The sequence below is a fragment of the Saimiri boliviensis genome, chromosome 4 (assembly GCF_048565385.1).
Source record: "Saimiri boliviensis isolate mSaiBol1 chromosome 4, mSaiBol1.pri, whole genome shotgun sequence".
Classification (NCBI taxonomy): Eukaryota; Metazoa; Chordata; class Mammalia; order Primates; family Cebidae; genus Saimiri; species Saimiri boliviensis.
Genome location: NC_133452.1, coordinates 151,690,033 through 151,709,769, shown reverse-complemented (window position 1 = coordinate 151,709,769; position 19,737 = coordinate 151,690,033). Strand labels below are relative to the sequence as shown.

Genomic DNA, 19,737 nt, shown 5'->3' with positions numbered 1-19,737 from the left:
CGCCCTTTTTAGCTAGAAATTCAGCTTGTCGCTATAATCTGCTTTGAAAAACAGCTCTAATGCTACTTTTTTTCTTTCTTTTTAGGTATTGCTTTCACTGACCTACCGGTAAGACTTTTTTTAAAAAGCAATTTTCCATTTTTAATTAAAGGAAGTACAAAGAAACTGATACTGGGCATATTTAGGAAGTTTAGAATACAGTCTTATTGATATTATGTTTGTATGCAAAGAAGAGATCTTTTCTCTAACAACCTTGGATATAGACCTTCAGAAATTAAGTTCTAGCTTGCACTGGATTCATTGTATAAAGGAAAATAAATCAAAATTGATTCAAGTAGCTTTTTAAATATCACCATTCATTCATTTGAAATTTATTTCCTTGGACTCTTCAGCAGAGGGCTGTATAGCAATTTAATTTATTTATTCATCCAAGCTATATAGAGGCCTACCATGTGGCAGGTTAAGTGCTTGGAATATATAATTCGACAAAACAGGTAGTAATGGTCTCTGCCTTCTTGGACTTTATTCAAGCTGTGAAAGTTAGATAATAAGCAGTACATGAAAAACAAGCAAATTAGAACATATTTTAAGGGTGTTAAGTATCCTTTGGAAAGAAAGTGAAAAAAGAGAATGGGAATACCAACAGTAGGACACAAGGTTGTACAAATTGCTCCCCTTTGCTCAAGGTGAGACTTGAGCTAAGGCTTTTGGAGGAGTGAGGGAGTCAGCCAAATGGGTATGTAGAGGAAGAGTTTTTCAGGCAGAGAGAAGTTAGGGAAAAGGTGCTCAGGCAGGAGCACACTTGGCTTGTTTGAAGAATGGCATGAAGTGTGGTAGAGAGGAGTGAGGAGGGCAGAGCATATGTAGTAGAAGATGATCAGAGATATTGATAGGGGTTGGGGGTAAGCTATTAATAGATAATCTAGACCTGGGCAAGCCATTGAGAGGGCTTGGACATTCACTCAGTGAAGTACAAAGACATTGCAGACTTTTATTTGTCATGATATGACTTCACTTTTTACAGGATCACTGTGATTGCTCAGTTGAAAAATAGACAATATGGATGTAAGGGTAGAAGCAGGGAGACCTGTGAGGAGACTATTGCAGAAATTCAAGCAAGGGATGACAATAACTTTCTTCAGTAGAGGTTTGATTCCATGTATCTTATTTACCAAACCCAAGGCAGTGTCAGTTGTAATCTGCATCATCTATGACACCAAGGGGGAAAAAACCCAACAAACTATGATGTAATGCCTCCCTTATCACTTAGTATTTTTATTTTATACTCACAGAATGATCTCTTAGGATTATTTAAACATAGATGTTTAATCTGTGTCTCTTTTTAGATGTTACACACATAAAAAAACGATGAGATAAGCAAAAATAAATTGATTAAGGTCCTTCACGTTCAGAGTCTGACCTTTTAAATCAGTTATTTTTAGAGTCTATGCCATGATTTTCTTTTGTCTCACTCTGTCACCCAGTTTGGAGTACAGTGGTGTGATCTTAGCTTACTGCAACCTTGGCTCACTGCAGCCTCTGCTGCCGGGGCTCAAGGAATCCTCCTGCCTCAGCCTCCCAAGTAACTGGGACCACGGGCACACACCAGCATGCCCGACTGATTTTTTGTATTTTTGGTAGAGACAGGTTTTCGCCAAGTTGTCCAGGCCGATGCCCATGATTTTCTATGTGATACTGTCTTCTCTGTTATCAAGAACAGTTTTAAAGATTCCTCTGTTATGTATCTGGGATTTTCCTCCAATTTGCTGATTACATCGTGCACATTTGATGCTGTCACTTTCATGATAGTAATCGATACCACGAAAATGAAAATTACATCAGGAAAAGCAATTCAGTCAGTCCCAAGAGTTTTTAAGTGCGCTCATTCTTTAACAAATTTGCACCCATGCAGGCAGTGACAGCTGTGTCATGACAGCTGCCTGACCATAGTAAGGTGTCATCAATTATAAAATGCATTCCAGTTTTCAGAAATGCATTGAGAGAGATGATGGAAAATTCATAGGCAGTGAATAGATACAAAATTTATAGATTGTTTATCTCTTTTAAGAAAATCCTAGGGAAAAAAAAAACAGAGGAAATCAAAATTATAATAGAAAATAATTTTAAGACAAGGAATATTTGAACCCTACTGATCACAAGTACTCACCAAGAAGCGTTATTTGGCTCTGGGAAACTGAGGTGGAAGAATTGCTTGAGGCCAACCGTTCAACACCACTTTGGGCAATATAATGAGATCTCACCTCTTTAAAAATCCAACTCAAAACCAAGAGAATTGGGTGGTGGATTGGATCTGAAAATTATGTAAGGTCTGAGAATTGACCATTGTACTTAGCAGAGTAGAGGTCATTGGTGACCTGGAGAAGAAAATTTCAGCAGTGTGATGGAGAGAGACATCCTGATTGGAATGGATTTTAGGACGAGGTGAGTTATAGACAGTGGACAACTCTGGAGGACTTTGGCCACAATGAGGAGAAAAAAAATGGAGTAGGCTGGGTGCAGTGGCTCATGGCTGTGATCCCAGCATGTTGGGAGGCCGAGGTGGCGGATCACAAGGTCAAGAGTTCAAGACCAGCCTGGCCAACATAGTGAAACCCTATCTCTACTAAAAATACAAATATTAGTCAGACATGGTGGTGCGTACCTATAGTCCCAGCTGCTCAGGAGGGCTGAGGCAGGAGAATCACTTGAACCTGGGAGGTGTTGGTTGCAGTGAGCTGAGATCACAGCACTGCACTCCAGCATGGGCAACAAGAGTAGCACTTCGTCTCAAAGAAACAAAAGAAAAGTAAAAAAAGAAACGGGATAGTAGCCAGTGGTGGAAGTTGGGGCAGTAGACAAAAAAGGAGATTGAGCATGCTGATGAAAATCACTAGCACGCAAAAAAGTTGATAAAGCATAGAAAGAGGTAGACAGGTATGTGAGATAAATGAGGGGATGGGCTTTTGAGAAGAGCGTTGTAGGCAGAGTGTAGGTGCAGATTCTGGTTGGTGAGTTGATTTGGTCTTTAACTGTTAAGAGACTCTGGTGAGAATGCTGTAAGTTTCATTTGGAGTTGGTTAAAGGGTTTAGTGGCTGGTATTTGTTTTTGTTTTTTCCTGTGTCGTGGCACTAAGCATGTAAAACCAACTTGTCAGCGTGAGCTTTTGTTGTTGTTAGCTTTCATTTTCTTTTTCGTAGATAGTGGTGATCATTTGGCAAAAGCTTGCTTGATTGTAGATGTGTTATTTTCTCTCCCACTTTGAATCACCAGTTGTTTTCTCCCTCAGTTAACCAATGATGTGGAACTTCGTTATAACAGTGGTCAGGGTGGTGGTTTTAGGTTTCCTTTTAATATAGTGTTTTTCATTTTTAATACTGTAAATCTTCTCGACTTCCACAGGCTTCATATCACTTTTCTACTTAAAGAGAGAGGAAAAAGTTAATCTTTCTCTTAAAGGAAGCATCGAGGAAATGTTTATATCATATTTTCTGTACCTGTGATTTCTCACTAGCTACCTGTACCATTGACTCCTTAAGAGAAAGTATGTTTGCAGAAAAACTAGTTTACCTAGATTGTTCTGCACCTGTTATGGAATATAAGTGTTTATACAGCTTTGAAAACCTTAGATTTTTTTCAAAGTAGTCTTTTTTTCCCTCAGTTTACCTCACCAGTTTGAGAAATGACATTAACTATAACTAATTCAGTTTGGGATTGGGCATATATTCCTTTAGTTATAGTAGCTGTTCTCATTTTAAGTGTGATGCTGTTTTCCAATTCTGATCACTGACTTGAAGTCTCCTTTTTATGAATACATTATTTGTATAGCATTTAAAAAATTTTTTTTAAATTTATTTTTAAATGAGGCAGAGGAGCAAGGAGGGGGGAAGAGAGAGAATGAGTGAGAGAGACAGAGAGAGAGACAGACAGACATACACACACACACACACAGACACACGCCAGAGAGAGAAATAGCTGTATAGTCATTTTTAATAGAAAAAATTAATATAGACCAAAGCTGTGCTATTGAGAATATGAATTTATAGAGTGTACATTTAGCTTTTAAACAGTTTCTAGATTGAAAATATCTTTTGCAAGTTAATAGAAATGTTTTCCTATTCTTTTCATAAAGGACCTATTCCGTCTATGTACTATTCTACATAAGCTGGAGTAATTTTTTCAGATTTAGAAACATTTTTCTGGAAAACATTATTACATATAAATCTGCAGTGAAGATGCATCTGCCTAATGGATTAACCATAAAAACATGCTGAATAAATCAGTCACAGGCCGGGTGCAGTGGCTCATGCCTGTAATCTTAGCAATTTGGGAGGCCAAGGTGGGCAGATTACCTGAGGTCGGGCATTCAAGACCAGCCTCACCAACATGGAACCCTGTCTCTACTAAAAATACAAAATCAGCTGGGCGTGATGGCGCATGCCTGTAATCCCAGCTACTCGAGAGGCTGAGGCAGGAGAATCACTTGAACCCAGGAGGCAGAGGTTGCAGTGAGCCGACATCACGCCATTGCACTCCAGTTTGGGTAACAAGCAAAACTCCAATTTAAAAGAAAAAAGAAGCCAGTCATAAAAGATCACATATTTTGTAGTTTCATTTATGCAAAATGTCTAGAATGGGCAAATTCATAGAGTCAGAAAGTAGATTAGTGGTTGCCAGAGGTTAAGGGATTGGGGGGATGGGGAAATGGGAATTGGCCACTGATGGGTACTGGGTTTCTTTTTGAGGTGATGGGATTGTTATACAGTTAAATTATGATAGTTGCACAGTTCTGTCAATATACTAAAAAATATTGAAGGCTGTTGCTTTTTAAAATTTGTCATATAGCAAGTTAAGGACTAGTCCTTAATCCTCTTCCCTCAAATTCTCCAGTTGAAAAAATGGTATAAAAATTATAGTGACTTTTCAGTGAGCCAAATGTGACTTAATATTACTAAAAGTTTTTTAAAATCTATCTCAGAGTACAGAAGTATAGTATTAAATATTTAAATGAGAAATATTTATATATACAGAAATGTACCAAAGAGTTCTTCACAATCCCAGTCTCTTTGGCTATAATGTTTAACTTGAATATATATCTTTCTAAATACATACAAGCCAGTATGTTCATTTTTTAAATGTTTATATGAAAGATGGGGTCATACTGTATACATTATGTTATACCTTGCTCTCTTCATTTAGTAATGTGTATAGGACATCTTTCTGTGTCCATATATACATTTTTCATTCCGTTTTTCCTGCTTTACGTTCTCTTACTGTATTAACATACTACCACAATTGGTCAGTTATAAAACGTACATTTTTCGTATTTTAATATTTCTGAAATAAGAGTGCACTTTAGGGCCAGGTGTGGTGGCTCACGTCTGTAATCCCAGCACTTTGGGAGGCTGACGCAGGCAGATCACGAGGTTAGGAGTTCAAGACCAACCTGGCCAACATGGTGAAACCCTGCCTCTACTAAAAATACAAAGTTAGCTGGGTGTGGTGGTGTGCGCCTATAATCCCAGCTACTCTGAAGGCTGAGGCAGGAGAATCACTTGAACCCAAGAGGTGTAGGTTGTGATGAAAAGAGATCAGGCTATAGCACTCCAGCCTGGGCAACAGAGGACGACTCCATCTCAAAAAAAAGAAGAAAAAGAGAATACGCTTTAGAATCAGTGGCTGGTGAGAGTTTAATTTGTATTGTGTTTTCCTGGACATAAAATCGTGATATTTGTTGTTACTAGAATCTGAGATTTGATGAATGTGGTATAATATCATCTATCTGTGGATATTTTAAAATTTTGTTTGCATTACAAATAATGCTACAGGATATGTCTTTGCACATACTTTTCTGTATGAATAAACTCTTTCAACTGAAATTACTCTGTTGATTTTAATAGATTTTTCCACATTTCTTTTAAAGATTATGTCAGTTTACATTTCTGTGTGCAGTAGATGAAAAGGTTATTTTCCCAACCCAACCCTTATCAACATTGGTTATTCTCAGCCTTTCAAGTCTTAATCTGATGTTCAAAAAAGTTTTTAATCTTGCATTTTTAATTTAATTCAATTTTTAAGTGCACATTAAAAATCTGCATCTAAAAACTAGTGCAATTAAGCATCTCTATATGTTGTCATTTTTATTTCTTCTACAAATTGCCTACATATTCATTGCCATTTTTAAGAATTTGAACTGATAGTCTTTGTCCTCTTGAAGTGTGAGAATGTTTTCTATATTTGGAATACACATTTTGCCGTATGCATGGTGCATTTTTTTTTTTCTAGAAAGTCATTTGCCTTTGCCATTTGTGGCCTGTTTTGTCACAGGGAATTTTAAATTTTTATGAAAGTTTTATCAGATAATTGACGAATGTTGATTGTCTTTGATAGTGTTGATAGAATTATTTTTCTAAATTTGTAAGACAGTTTAGATGAGCAAATCATTTTAAAAGTGTATTTAGACAATACTGAATATCATAATTGTAAACTTTGCTTAATGAACAGACTTGCCTTTCACTCTGTTGATTTCTTTATTGTTTTTGGCTTATATATTTTTGTTTTAAAGTATCTCATAACTCTAGTGGGTTTTAAGGCAAAGAATACTATGCTAGAAGTAGAGAGATGTGAGGTTTTTTTAAGTGCTGCCATTAGCAAGCGGTGTGCTTTTAGATTGTTTCTGTAAAATCTGTTTCTTCTTTTCTTTTTTTTTTTCTTTGAGACGGAGTCTCGCTCGTCACCCAGGCTGGAGTGCAATGCATGATCTCAGCCCACTGCAACCTCCGCCTTCTGGGTTCAAGCAATTCTCCTGCATTAGTATCGCAAGTAGCTGGGATTACAGGCGCCTGACACCACAGCCAGCTAATTTTTGTATTTTTAATAGAGATGGGGGTGGTTTCACCATGTTGGCCAGGATGGTCTCAATCACTTGACCTTGTGATCTGCCCACCTCAGCCTCCCAAAGTGCTGGGATTACAGGCGTGAGCCACTGCACCCGATTTATTTTTTCTTTTTTTGAGTTGAAGTCTTGCTGTTGTTGCCGAGGCTGGAGTACAATCGTGTGATCTTGGCTTACTGCAACCTCTGCCTCCCGTATTCAAGTGATTCTTCTGCCTCAGCCTCCCAAGTAGCTGGGATTATAGGTGCACGCCACCACACCTCACTAATTTTTGTATTTTTAGTACAGACAAGGTTTCCCTATCTTGTTCAGGCTGGTCTTAAACTCCTGATCTCAGGTGATCCACCCACCTCAGCCTCCCATGGTGCTGGGATTATAGGCATGAACCACCACACCTGGGCTGTTTCTATAAAGTCTTTAGGTCTCCGTTTTCTCATTGGCGAAATGGGAACGCTGTACTGTCTCACCTGTTTTTAGCTTAAAAGTCTATAAACCTGTTAGGTTTGTAAGTCTGTAAACCTTTAGCTCTGTTGATTATTAAGAATCAGTACATTTGCATACTTTGCGTTAACCATTTATTTCCATAATTCAGTAGTACTTTGTTGATATTTTGACACAATATTTGTTTTGTTTATTCTACTTGATCGAATAGTTGTTTTAAAATACATCCTCTTCAGCATTTTACTGTGAAATCTATTTAACATCTTATATTCACACAGAAATTATCCGCTCTTGATCTTTACCTTGTTTTGTACTGAAAATACTTGTTATAACTATTAAATCAAAGATATAAAGCATAAATACAGAAAACGAAAATATGGTAGGATTTGGAGTGGTAAGAGGAAAAAAATCAGTCATGGATGTGGTATAGACAGACTTGTGTCTCAATTCCACTTCTGCCACTTGTTAGCAGAATGACCATGAGCAAGTTATTTAACCTTGAATCCTCATTTTCTCTATCTTTGTAGTAGAAATAATAAGAGTGACCTCACAGAATTATTATGATTAAACCCTGGCATTTAGTAGACATTCGGAAACTCATTCTCCCTTTAGATGTAACAGCCAATTAGTGACACAGCCCAAAGAATGACTCCTATTTTTTTTGTATACTTGAGGTTACTACCTTTTCATCTCGAGTAACCTTGAAATCCTGGAGTGTACCTGAATGCATTTCTGAGTTTGGGTATTTAAATTCATCATTTTCCTCCCTTGAAATATGTATACTTGAGTTTTTTGTTTTTTTTTTTTAAATTTTTAATTTAATACAGAGAATCCCCACTCTTCATGGCACTGTGTTTTGCTTGTAGTTAAGGTCTTATCCCCTTCCCTTTGTAAAGTTAGGCATCCCAAATATACAGAATGAAAATAGTAAATTTAAGCTGTTACATGCCAGACTAGCTGAGATTGTACTTTTATGGTAACTAGCTTTAACATGCAGTTTATAGAAATGTATCATACATAAAATCTGGGATAAACCTCAGTTATATGTTTATATTCGAATTTCTATAACTACTATATGACATCTTTAGAACGAGGATTACATCTCTATATATTAGTAAAATAGTGCCACATGGTATAATACAACGTTGTCCCTGAATAAGTAAAATAGAGATCTTGGGTTGCTGTGTGTTTTCTTGGTGATTAAATTGCAGGAAGCGATATTTTTTCATCTAACATACAATGTATTTTAGATCATTTGTTTTAGCCTTCTAATATTTTGATTGGGATTTTAAAATATAAAGTCAATTTATAGTTCTGCTCTTTTAAAGATAACATTAATATTAAATCTAACATAAAATGGATAGCTGTTTAATGAAATATGTTATCTTACAGCCAAATTTGTATCCTACCGTGGGGCTTCAGACACCAGGAGAAGTGGTTGATGCCAATTTTGGTCAACATCCTTTCGTGTTTGATATAGAAGACTATATGCGAGAGTGGAGAACCAAAATCCAGGCACAGATAGACCGATTTCCTATCGGAGATCGAGAAGGAGAATGGCAGACCATGATACAAAAGTAAGAGCGAAGAAGTTTGCATTGACATTATTCAGAATATATTTTTTATAAGACACTTATTTTTTTGGTATTCATGGAAACTTTAATCAACTGATTTATATATTAATATCTCTAATATTACTGATTTTTATCTCAACAAGTAATTTACTGCACTAAACAAATTAAAAACAATTGATGACACACATGTAGAATTGTATTTCTGTCAATTAATTTGATGGAAGAAATAAAATGATAGGTCATCTAGGCTAGGTTAATTCATTTGCTATTCTTAGTAATAGGATTTCTGTAGGTTACACAATTTGACTTTTAATAATGTTAAGGCAAAAGATAAAGTTGAGAGATAATCTAGATTTTATCATTAGGATCTGTGGTTTTTGGACATGAACTTGGCCATGCCGAAGCTCTTAATATTTGAACTATCAGCAGTATAAGTATAGACTTAAAATTTTAATAAATACCATTAAATTTAAAAAGTCCTTTTCACTGTTACAATCCAGGCCAAGAAAATAGCAGACTTTCAGATGTAATTGGTCTAACACATGTCGTCTTAAATGTCCTTATAATTGCTTTGAATATTCTTAACTTTAAAATTGTCATAAAATTTTGGGGGTATTTTGTTAGAAAAGGTAGTGATTAAGAGACGTGATGATGACTGTGAAAGCACACTTCTTCCCTAGAACTACTGTCATTTGTATTACAGAGCTTGGACACCATTTTTTTGTTTAGCTCAATTGAGAATAGACAACCCTGGTGCAGAATCCCATGGTCACCATGAGCTGAAGCTAGGTTGGGTTGCTCTGGGGCCACATTGTTTTAATGCTCTCACTGAGCATCATGGCAAGGTAGTAGAAAACATTGATTTTAATCTTACAGCCAGGATCCTCCCACCCACTTCTTCACTGAATTGATACTTACCATGAACTCTTGAGAAGTCCATTCTAAAAGGTCCCCTCCCTCTTAATTTGAACAATTGGATAAAATAAGATGCAGATTTGTTTCTTAGACATTTTTCCTTGCTTCCTCTCCACTTCTCAGTCTCCTCCCGGTGAACCACTGCTTCCCACCATTTTCTATCTAACTAGCCCTTAGTAGTGTCAGATGGAGGCAGGTTTAAGAGTTGAATGTTTGGAGGCAACAGATACTTGGGTTAATACTATTGGATCACCAGTTTTTCTAACCACATTTTGTGAGTAGATACATGTTTTGACTACCTGGTAACGTTTTTAAAAGATTATTGTCTTGGAAATGTGTCACTCACATGTAAATCATATTTGGTAAATCTCTTGGGCAAACCATAGTAATTGATTTAGACTAGAAGTCTGGTTCTTCCTTTAACTAGGCTTATAGACATTGTTCTGGAAGTTTGCCTCTCTGGATTCACCTTAGTATTCTGTATTTACTTTGTGATCCCATCTCATTTAACTGTTGTGTAAAGAAAATTATCGAACTCTGGAACATTAACATTTAATCTTTTATTTTTAAAGTTGATTAATTTACAGAATGCCAGCAATTACTGGAATAAGTCATATCATAAAAGCAAAATGGAAATTACGGTTAGTAGGGCTGAATAATAAGATAGGAAGGGACCTGGGGGTAATGAGAATCTAAGAATCAAAGAAAAGGTCACTTAATGTCCTTGATTCTCAAGTAATATTTATTTTAGGAGAGTACTCCCAATACAGCATTTCCAGTTGTTATCTTTTTGAAAATACTACATGAATAGAACAAAATGATGTTTTTCAAAAGCTCACTTTAAAGGTGAGGTTCTTAACAACACCTTGTTTCAAGAAAATAGGTTCGTTTTTATAACACCAGAGTAGACCTTGTTATGTAAATTGTAGTTTGAAGCATGTATTCTCTTCACTAACAGATGTATGTTTCTTCTTTTTTATTTTAAGAATGGTTTCATCTTATTTAGTCCACCATGGGTACTGTGCCACAGCAGAGGCCTTTGCCAGATCTACAGACCAGACCGTTCTAGAAGAATTAGCTTCCATTAAGAATAGACAAAGTAAGGACACTGTGGTGCATGGCTAACATTTGTTTTCAGATTGTAGATTGGGTTGCTTTAATTTTTTAGAAATTTTATTTTTTTAATTTAAATAATTTTAAGTATATTTAAAATGGCTGCCTCTGAATTTTATTTTCACTGACATTTTTGAAGATCAGCTTTAAAAATTCACATAGGTCTGTGTCAGAATTCTAATTCAAGAGAGATTTTGCAGAAATTTTTGTAAGGAATGTCTTTACCATTTTTTTCTTAAAAGAATGTTTTCTTCAGCTTTCTGGAAAAAAACATTTAATAAAAAGGTTTTTTGTTTTTGTTTTTTTTTTTTTAAAGTAGTTCTGATTAGTTGGAGGAGATAATATGTGAAAGAAAGAGAAATATCTTTGAATTTAAGTTGCTATCTAATATAAGAGTATTGATCATAAGTATTTATTATTTAGATCCTAGTGCTGGCCTGTGTGGCCAAAGATAAAACAAGGCCCTATAATAACAATGGCAGGTTAGCATACCTGGTCCATAGTTAGCCATCCTAAAATTGGTGCTGTATTCCATCAGGGTTGGTATGACTTTGACAGCAGTATAGGGATGAAAACAAAACAGATGGGTGAAATCAGTGGATGAAAACAACTGTTTCATAGATCAAATCACTGTAATAGCACTGATTACATTGTGTTGTAGTTAATTGTGTGCTATCCTTTCCTACTATTTTAATAAGCTCTGTTGAACAGACATCGCTTACTTATTTTGTATTCTCATCATCTAATTTAACAAAGGTCAGATCAAGTGAATGCTCAGTGAATCTCTGTTAAATTGGAATCTTAATCAAAAGCTAGCATTGTTTTTTGTTCAGAAAGTTATATTTGATAAGGCATTTTATTATCTTTAAAACATAGTCTTTTTAATCTCAGTGTTTGAAACTTCAGTATTGTAAATAGGTGTTTTAATTATATTACTTGTGTGTTTGTGATGTTTTTTAAAATTTGTGACAGTATGTGTTTTTCTAATTTTTTAGTACATCTGAAATGTTTCCTGGATTACCTAATGGAAACGATGATGCTAGAAAAAGAAATAGAAATTAATCATAATTTATTTGAAGATTTTTACTAACTCCCTTTTCTGAGGATCCACTAAGTTCATGTTTTACCTACTTTTGTAAAAGTTAATCGTTTGCTTTCTTTTACTGAATAGGAATTCAGAAATTGGTATTAGCAGGAAGAATGGGAGAAGCCATTGAAACAACACAACAGTTATACCCAAGTTTACTTGAAAGAAATCCTAATCTCCTTTTCACATTAAAGTGAGTTTGCATAATAAAATGCTATATTTGTTATATATTATAAATATTTGTCATATTTTATATAATAAAAGATGTATTTCATGCTTTTGTAATTTTAATTTTCCCTTTTCAAATATATATAATTTTGTAATGTAGTACATTTAAGTAACAGGTTATGAAAAATACTTTTGTGTTAAGGACCATAAGCAAAAGGTGTCCTTTGCTATGTATTTGCTCTTATCATTCTATTTTTATGTTTAAAAATGTGAAAATCTTTAGAAGGTGGGTGTCTTATTTTTCCTGCTGAAAAGTAACTTACTCTGTGGCATTTAAAAAATCATGGTAAAATATACATAAAATGTAACCATTTTTTATATTCACAACATTGTGCTCCAGAACCTCTCCATCTTTCCAAACTGAAACTCTCTGTTAAACACTAACCATCCATTCCTCCCCACTAGCCCCTGGAAACCACCATTCTACATTTTACCCCTATGAATATGACTACTCATATAAGTAGAATCAGAGTATTTGTTCTTTGTAACTGGCTTGTTTTAGTATAATAGCCTTAAGGTTCATCTTTATTGTAGCATGTATCAGAATTCCCCCTCACACCCCCTGCTTATTTTTAAATACAGAGATGGGGTTTTGCCATGTTGGCCAGGCTAGTCTCAAACTCCTGACCTCAGGTGATCCGCCCACCTTGGCCTCCCCAAAGTGCTGAGATTACAGGCATGAGCCACCTCGCCTGGCCAATTTTCTTCCTATTGAAGGCTGAGTTGTACTCCGTTTGGATAATACTGCATTTTATTTATCCATTCGCCCACTGATGGACACCTGGTTTGCTTCTGCCTCTTGGCTATTATGAATAATTCTGCTATGGTGTAGGTGTGCAAATATCTAAGTCCTTGCATTTAATTTTTTTGGTTATAATATACCTAGAAGTGAATTTTCTGGATCATAAGGTAATTCTGTGTTTTACTGCTTTTTAAAAAATAGCCATCCTGATTTGATAGTTTTAATTGATTTTATGAATCTATTATTTTAAAAATTAGATGTTATTGAGCTTCAGATTTCAACACTTGAAGCAACAGGTATCCTTTGTAAGTCAAATGACAGAATTTCTTTGCTTTAGAGTAGGTAGAGGTTTAAATAAGGCCCATTTTGGTTAAGTGTTATTTTGATTAAATTACTTGTAGCTAAACAAAATGGAGTTCATGTCTCCTTATAGGTAAACTTCATTTAGTAAATCTTGATTAAAAGGGGTAATATTATTGTAGTATCTGTTGCATTATACTCTTGTTTTTCTGGAAATTCTAAAATTCTAACCAATAAAGTAGACACCATATTTAGTATTTTTAGCTTACTATCTGACCAATCTGACTGATAAATAAAAGTTTAAAAAATATTTTTAGAAATCTGTTGCTATTAAGTAAACGAAAGGCCATTTGAAGATGATGTCTAAGTAAGTTTTTCTTTTCTCCTTTAGAGTACGTCAGTTTATAGAAATGGTGAATGGTACAGATAGTGAAGTACGATGTTTGGGAGGCCGAAGTCCAAAGTCTCAAGACAGTTACCCTGTTAGTCCTCGACCTTTTAGTAGTCCAAGTATGAGCCCCAGCCATGGAATGAATATCCACAATTTAGCATCAGGCAAAGGAAGTACTTCACATTTTTCTGGTGAGATTGACTCTTATGACATTGTTTTTAGATTTTTCTTCTTTATAATCTTGAACCCTTTTCTTTTTTTAAAATCTGTATGTTTCTTTTATAGCTGTTTCAAATGTGTATACTTAAGATTTTCCAAGTGAAAAATTGTAGGTTCAGATTCACATGTTCTCAGTATCAGGAAGTAACTTGAAGAACAGTTGTTTCTGAGAGTAGGTTATTAGCAGACCTTCATAAATGAAAGCCAGCATTCAAAATGAGTAGTCATTGAAATTATATTATTGATATTTAATAGTGAAAAGGTAATTGTGTGTTTTAATAAAATATAAATTTAAAGGCAATCCGGCTGTGATATCTGATTACCACACCTAGCTGGGCTGCCCTTGCCTCTCTTCCTTTCCGCTACCCTCAACCTTTCCCAACCAAGCCTCTTGGAAAAGTCAGCTCTGCCTAGTTCATTTTCTCCCATCCATGTTTTGGCTCACCAGTCTTGCTCTCTGTGACTTTGGGTGTTCTCTTAATTAAAACTCATCCCCTTTCTTGACTTTTGTGACAGATTTTGTGGTTTTGTTTTTGTTTTTTCTTTAAAGAGATGGAGTCTGGCAGTGTTTCTAAGACTGGTCTCAAACTCCTGGACTCAAGTGCTCCTCCTGCCTCAGCCTACCAAATTGCTGAGCTTACAGGCGTGAGCCACCATGCCTAGCAACAGATTTATTTCTGATGCTTCTCAGTCTTCTCTTTACCCAGCTCTTTAATTCTGCATTTCCCAAGATGTTATCTTTGTACATTTAACATTCTTAAAACTAGTCAGACAGTGTTTCCTTTCCTTTCATGAAGTAACACCATTGCTTTTTCTCACTGCATTACTTCCTCTCAGTTTATTTACATCACTGTTCTTTACCACAAGTATGATTCTCATGTCTGTTCTTAGCCACTGCTCTTGAATATCATGCAGTCACTTCAGGCTTGGACAAATTCTGAGCCTCCGTGTATTCATATATAAAGTTGCGGTAATGATCATATTGCCATTTTAGGGGAATTGTGAGGATTAAGTGAAATCTGTAATTAAGCCTTCAATAAATGCTACATGAAGTAATAATTAAGATCTCACAGTTAAGTATTCTTAGTATCCTTTCAAAGAAATTACTGTTTACTGTTTACATTATCCATTGACTTTCCTATGTTCTAGAAGTCTTAAATACAAAGTCAACATGAAGACTTATTTACAACCTCATTAATAAATTAGTGTTTGTTTCTGTTTCTGTGTGGTATCTTTTTCTCAGGTTTTGAAAGTTGTAGTAATGGTGTAATATCAAATAAAGCACATCAATCATATTGCCATAGTAATAAACACCAGTCATCCAATTTGAATGTACCAGAACTTAACAGTATAAATATGTCAAGATCACAGCAAGTTAATAACTTCACCAGGTAAGTAATTTCACTAATTTTTGCATTAATACAAGCAATCTAGTTATAAGTGTAATCATTATAATAATTTTGAAAGAACTTGAATTACATGACCCACAAAGGGGCTCTGGGAGTTCCTAAACCCTCAGAAAATAAAAGGGTAGGGAATCGGGTCCTCAAAGGTTTTTAGTCTCCTACTATGCGAATGAGCTCTTTCCTTAGTTTCTTCCTCTTCTCTACTACCCTTTTCCCTCTAGTAACGTTTTAAGGACAAATTCAGGACTCCATGCATTGTCTTCCTGCCAGCTACAGAGTTATACTGATGATCACATAAATGCTATTTGTTAGGTTTTCACAGTACTTAAGACACAGTAGTATATTTAACCTTGAATGGTAACATAAGATAAATCTACAACTAATTTTTTTCTCTGTGTGTGTTTTTTTGGTGTAAATGTGTAGAATGTTTTTTAAGTTCAGAATAACTAACTTTACAAAGAATCATTTCTGAAAGCCTGTCTTTAAGTAGCTTGCATATAGCAGATGTTTAAGTCATTTAGTAAACAATGTAAGAATAGTTTTGAGGATTTGTTGGGGACCAAACATTATGCTAGGTAGGGTATCTGATTTCAAAGAGCTTTGCAAGAAGATATATCTCAGTCAGTGTACTATGACCCTTGACATACTCACGTTTAATATTTATGAAACCTAAAAGTTCATGAAGTGAAATTACTTGAATTGAATACTACTGTGCAGAAGCAAATTCTTGTGAATTCACCCTGCCCAAATCATCCAGAACTGAGTTAATTTAATATTGGTTTGGGCTCTAACAAACCTGTTGGTTACACAGCATTTTCAGGAAATGGCCATCAGTGCAACGTTTTCTTCTTAAAGGAGAGAGAACCTAAATTTTAGCCTGGAATCTTAATGGAAATATGATTTTGGAGAAAGGATTCTATGTTTGAAAATCTATATTTGAAAATTTCAAGATTAATCAAAATTTCCGGGTTATCTCTCACACATGACAAAAATTTACCGAAGTAACGGTGTGTGTGATTGATACAACTTACAATGGAGAACCACAAAAGTGTATGAGAATGGCAGAAAAATCTTTCACAGCAGAGATGATATATTGGAAAATAGAAAATCAAAATATTATAGTTTAAAAATATATGAAAACTTAAAAAGCTAAGTACTTCATTATGCTTTATAATAAAGTACATTGGTACTTTATCATTGATTGTGGGTTCTGCTATTGTTTGAGGGCGAGATTGCAGGCAGTTTGTGAGTTTTTCTCTTAAATACTGTTCCTACAGCAGGAAGTTGCTAAACAGATCTATTATGACCTGAGTTCAGGGAAGCAAGCTTAACTGAAGGGTCTGATGACACAGTATCCCCCTTTGTCTGGCATATAAAATGGAAAGGAAGTAAACTTTTGAACTGCTTTAAACTGTAAGTTATTTCATAGTTGGTAATGGCTTTCTTTACAACAGTACTGTGAAGTAGGCAAAGATGGTAGTAACTATTTCAACCATTTTGCAGATGTAGAGCCGGATGTCAGAAAAGTAAATGACTTTTTTTCCTTAAGGTCAATTAACAGTAGCTAGTAAGTTGCAGAGCTGAGGCTGATTTTCAGGATTTGACTTGCAAACTTATGCTTTTTCTCGAATACTGCCCACTATCTGAAATGCTTATCTTCCTGCCCTCCCTTGCCTCCAGTATAACTTCTGTCCAGGCTGAGAAAATTCAAGTTCAGATGTCAGTTCTTCCAGGATGTTGTCCTTGATTTACATCCCCACCAAATGTGTCATGTTTTGTGATTAACTTTCATCTTAGTACTGGTCATAATTACTCTGTAATATAATAATTTCATTAGCTTTTTATAGGTTGTTTGCTACAGGGAGGCAGAGGCTGTTTCATAATTTCTTTCACACCTAACAGGGATAATACCTCAGAGGCTCTTAAATGTGTGTTAAATGAATGAGTGCCTTTCAAATACTAAATTTAGTTTAAAAAAAAAAATTAATATTTTTTAGAAGACCACTGAAAGCTGTGATGGTAAGGATTTTCTTTTTTTAAAGTTTGGTTTTTCTTACCAATTTTTGAAGTTTGTCAAGATTATAAACAAGCTTTCCTGATTGAGTAAGTCTTCTCTGGAGTCCTAGGGCCATCCCTTTTCCCTAGATCATTCGTGTTTTTTTACCTTAAAGATTTTACTAACAGGAATGTATGCGTGCACACACACACCCCTCCAAGGTGTTAGAATTTGTTACCTCTGCTGATATTACACATAGTGGTTTTTGCTCCTCTGTATTTTTTTTCTACAAGTGAATATATTGCTTTTGTAATGAGAAATGTCTTTTTTATCTAAGCATTTCCTAAATTTTCATCAAGTGTTTACTTCTAGATTATATAATTATTACCTAGATCTTCATAGGAGAAATCCTAAAGATTAGATACTTATTATTGCTTATAAGAGTGCAGATGGGTCTGAAGGACATGCATTGATAGCTTAAATATGTCCAAGTACAGTTATTGGCACACAGCTATTCATTGAGTGTGGAATGAGTGAAAACTGGAAACTAAGACATCAGTTTAAAAATTAAAATTCATTAGCTGGGTGTGGTGGTACGCGCCTGTAGTCCCAGCTACTTGGGAGGCTGAGGCAGGAGAATCGCTTGAACCTGGGAGGCAGAGGTTGCAGTGAGTCGAGATTGCACCACTGCACTTCAGCCTGGCCAACAGAGCAAGACTCCATCTCAAAAAAAGAAAAAGATAAAAATTAAGATTCAGCAATACTTAAGCCAGTAAGATAGACTATGAGAGAAATAAAGGGTCATGTGGTGAAAAGGGATGAGAGAATGAAATGGAGTCGTTTTTTAAGTTATAACTTAACCTTGAAAGAGTGAATATTTTTAAATATTGAGGACAAATGCCAGAATGCCCACTATTTAAAAATAGCCTAGAAGTGGTTGAGTATGAGGTCCGGAACAAGGTGAAGTGGGTTCCAGGAGTGAGATGTATTTGTTTTGAGAGTGAGGTTTTTCCCTTACGTGCTGGAAATGAATGCTGGGGGCAGAGAGAGAGGGCTGGCTGAGGAGATGGTGGGGCAGCAGTTGATGAACAAAGACGTGCAGATCTGAGCCTAAAAATTAATAGGATTGTGCGGAACTATGATTTCTCCATATTGATGTAGAGTCATAAAACCACTACATTTTAGCATATGTACTTTTTTTCTTCCCTTACCTCCAGGGGTAAAAATATGTTAAAAGTTAGCTACATGTTTGGCTTTGAATACCTTCAAGATTTAACTAAATACCTTTTTTTTTTTTTTTTTTTTGCAGATTTCTATTGCCTTATGAAGTTAGTTTATTCGTAGGCTATATAGTTCAGTAGTGATATATTTTCAACTAAGCTGCAAATATGATATTTCTAAAATTAGGTTTGTTTTTCGTTTTCAGTAATGATGTAGACATGGAAACAGATCACTACTCCAATGGAGTTGGAGAAACTTCATCCAATGGTTTCCTAAATGGTAGCTCTAAACATGACCACGAAATGGAAGATTGTGACACCGAAATGGGTCTGCAGTGATATTTCTTACATTTTTAATAAAAAATGATGGCTACAAGGTTATGTTTTTACTTGTACTGATTCACAGCTGATGACCAAAAACGAGATTTAAAGATGTATGTGCTGTAGGACTTGACAGTAATGCATAGCACTTAAACTCTTGTTTGAGTGGGCTGCTAGAGAAAGTAGAGTTACCTTTCAGCTGCAGGCAGTGTTCTTCGCTGAACTGCTTAGGCTCAGGTTTAGTGCTGTCACTGATGCAGCAGTACTGACTTACTGATGTTGAGCCTCTAGGCTATTTTAGGTTGGGAATGAGAAAACTTATTATATTTCAGTATAGTCAGTAAGGCCAAACGGGCAGATGATTTTACAAATTCTTTTTTTGGAGATGGAGTCTCGTGCTGTTGCCAGGCTAGAGTGCAGTGCGCCACCTTGGCTCACTGCAACTTCCGCTTCCCAGGTTCAAGCGATTCTCCTGCTTCAGCCTTCTGAGTAGCTGGGACTGCAGGAACATGTCACCACGTCTGGCTAATTTTTTGTATTTTAGTGGAGACACAGTTTCACCATGTTGCCCCTGCTGGTCTCGAACTCCTGAGCTCAGGCAATCTGCCCGCCTTGGCCTCCCAAAGTGCTAGGATTACAGGTGTGAGCCACTGTACCTGGCCTACAAATTCTAATCAGTATTTCTTAAATGGGTTTAATGTAAACATATGTGACTATGCATAGTACTATCCCTGGTCTATAGTAGGTGCTTAAGTATGACCTTCCTCATAAACAAAACAAAACAAAACAAAAAACCCACCAACAAAATTATGTGGCTGAAAGGCAAATAAGCGTGCATAATTTTATTTTGTAGACAACTTATGTTGTAAATTGTCCCATCAGCAAACTATC

At 35.6% G+C, this 19,737-nt stretch overlaps 1 protein-coding gene across 1 annotated transcript in view; it reads left to right on the top strand.

Moving 5' to 3' along the window:
• The window catches only part of RANBP9 (RAN binding protein 9), a 105,787-nt gene that overhangs the window by 71,433 nt on the left and 14,617 nt on the right, over positions 1-19,737 (top strand). The window contains exons 5-11 of the mRNA XM_039462577.1: positions 86-108; positions 8,727-8,911; positions 10,810-10,922; positions 12,108-12,216; positions 13,685-13,875; positions 15,147-15,294; positions 18,732-18,853. Coding sequence (XP_039318511.1) covers positions 86-108; positions 8,727-8,911; positions 10,810-10,922; positions 12,108-12,216; positions 13,685-13,875; positions 15,147-15,294; positions 18,732-18,853 — 891 coding nt within the window. The remainder of the gene's footprint in view (positions 1-85; positions 109-8,726; positions 8,912-10,809; positions 10,923-12,107; positions 12,217-13,684; positions 13,876-15,146; positions 15,295-18,731; positions 18,854-19,737) is intronic.